The 1,956-nt window shown below is 38.0% G+C and overlaps 1 gene segment (V, D, J or C); it reads left to right on the top strand.

Moving 5' to 3' along the window:
• Nucleotides 1–681: 681 nt before the first annotated feature.
• LOC129667980 (immunoglobulin kappa variable 4-1-like) lies at nt 682–1,425 on the top strand. The segment is given in 2 exon segments: nt 682–730; nt 926–1,425. Coding segments are annotated over 2 exon segments (549 nt in total).
• The last annotated feature ends 531 nt before the right edge of the window (nt 1,426–1,956 follow it).

Here is a 1,956-nt window from a genome sequence, read left to right as displayed (position 1 = left end):
TTAGTTTCTGCTGGGTATCCTTTGCTTTGAGATTAAAGTTCCTCTGATCTCAATCTTAAATTAATGTCTGCCAGGATTTCCACTGAGTGAATTCTGGGCTGCTCTTTGCATCTTAGTCCCTTGTTGATCTAGAGAAACTAAAGCCCATTTATCTGATGTCTTGATCTCTGTCTTCACTCCAAAGAGTGGCTTTGGAGATGAGTAATATTGAACACATTTAGCCTCAATTCTCTTCTTTCTTTTTATCTTTTCTTCCCTCTAAACTTTCTTTTATGACATGTTTTCTTACTCTTTTACTTTCATTGTTGTGATTTTTTAAACATAAACTGTCATATCCCTAGGACTGTCAGTCTGAGATATCTCTACTAATGTATCTTCAGAAGTCAATTGATTTAAATAGGTCTTGGATTTTATGGTGGTCTATATGTTAGACCACCATATACTTTTCTGTCTGAGAACTGTTAAGACAATCTTTTACAGTGATTGCTCATGTTCTCTCTAATAGTATTTTTGACTGTTGATTGACACCAGCTACATTCACAGACACTGCAGAGGCATTTGCTTTTGTATTTGCTGACTGTTTTTCATGGGGCCCCTTACAGATCCGACTGGCTGCTGAGAATTTATAAATCAGGACTTTGCAGTAAGAACTGAACTGTATCAGACAACAGGGGGAGAAAGATGAAGTCACAGACCCAGGTCCTCATATCCCTGCTGCTTTTGGTGTCTGGTGAGAAACTCAAATTATTATAATCTTTGCAGAGTCACTTCTTTGCAGAAAAGAAAATTAGGGTGTGCCAGAGTGTTATTTCATAATAATACTCTCACAAGTTTATAGCACAAAGACATTAAATGACAAATATCACAACTGTTTTACAATCTGTTTGTTTTTATAAGCATATTCATTGTGTATTCCTGATTGCAGGTGCCTGTGCAGACATCGTGATGACTCAGTCTCCATCCTCCCTGGCTGTATCAACAGGAGAGAAGGTCACCATAAGCTGCATGTCCAGTCAAAGTCTTTATTACAGTGGCAACCAAAAGAACTACTTGTCCTGGCACCAGCAGAAACCAGGGCAATCCCCTAAGCTGCTGATCTACCGGCCATCGACTCAGCACACTGGGGTCCCTGATCGCTTCACAGGCAGTGGATCTGGGACAGATTTCACTTTCTCGATCAGCAGTGTGCAAGATGATGATCTGGCAGTTTATTACTGTCAGCAGGGTATTAGTGATACTCCCACAGTGATTCAGCTTTCAACACAAACCTTCAGAGTCTCACCAGCTGCCTGCACCACACACAGCCCTATGCTGCACACTTCCACTTTTTGCCTGATAGAAGGTGTGCCTGAAAAAGTGATGAAAAATTTTAAATCCCAGTACCCCAGTACAAAATTGTCAGTTCTCTTATCCCTTTTGGTATGAAAAACCTTTATATGAAAATGCCAAAAAAAAAGAACAACAACAACAAAAAACTCTCAGTATTATTTTTCTGTAACACATTACCACAAACTACTGCTTGAATATAAGAGATTTATCATTTTATAGTGTTGGATTCTTGATATACATTACACTTTTTGGGCTGATGTGATGATAATAGAAAACTTCATTTCAATTTGGAGGCTCTAGGAAAGGGTACATTTCTTGCTTTTTCTAGATTATAGGTATTTTTCCTCCTTCCCTTCCTTCCTTTCTTCCTTCCTTCTTTCCTTCAATCCTTCCTTCCTTTTTTTCTTTCTGCTACCTATTTTTTGGTGCTTATTCTTTTACTTTCCATAAATTCTTTTAATTTTATTACATTTTGGTTAGTTACATTTGTCTGCATGCATTTCAGTGTGCATTAGTGTGTCTGTGAGTGCATATTTATAGGTGCACATATGACATAGCATGTTTATGGAAGTCAGAGGACAATTTAGACGTGACTCATTTTTCATTTTGTTTCTGGGGATCAAACTC

This window comes from Psammomys obesus, unplaced genomic scaffold (genome assembly GCF_907164565.1).
Source record: "Psammomys obesus unplaced genomic scaffold, mPsaObe1.curated_primary_1811, whole genome shotgun sequence".
NCBI classification, from domain to species: Eukaryota; Metazoa; Chordata; class Mammalia; order Rodentia; family Muridae; genus Psammomys; species Psammomys obesus.
Note: the sequence above shows the minus strand (reverse complement) of the source record. Positions and strands in the feature narration are given on the sequence as shown.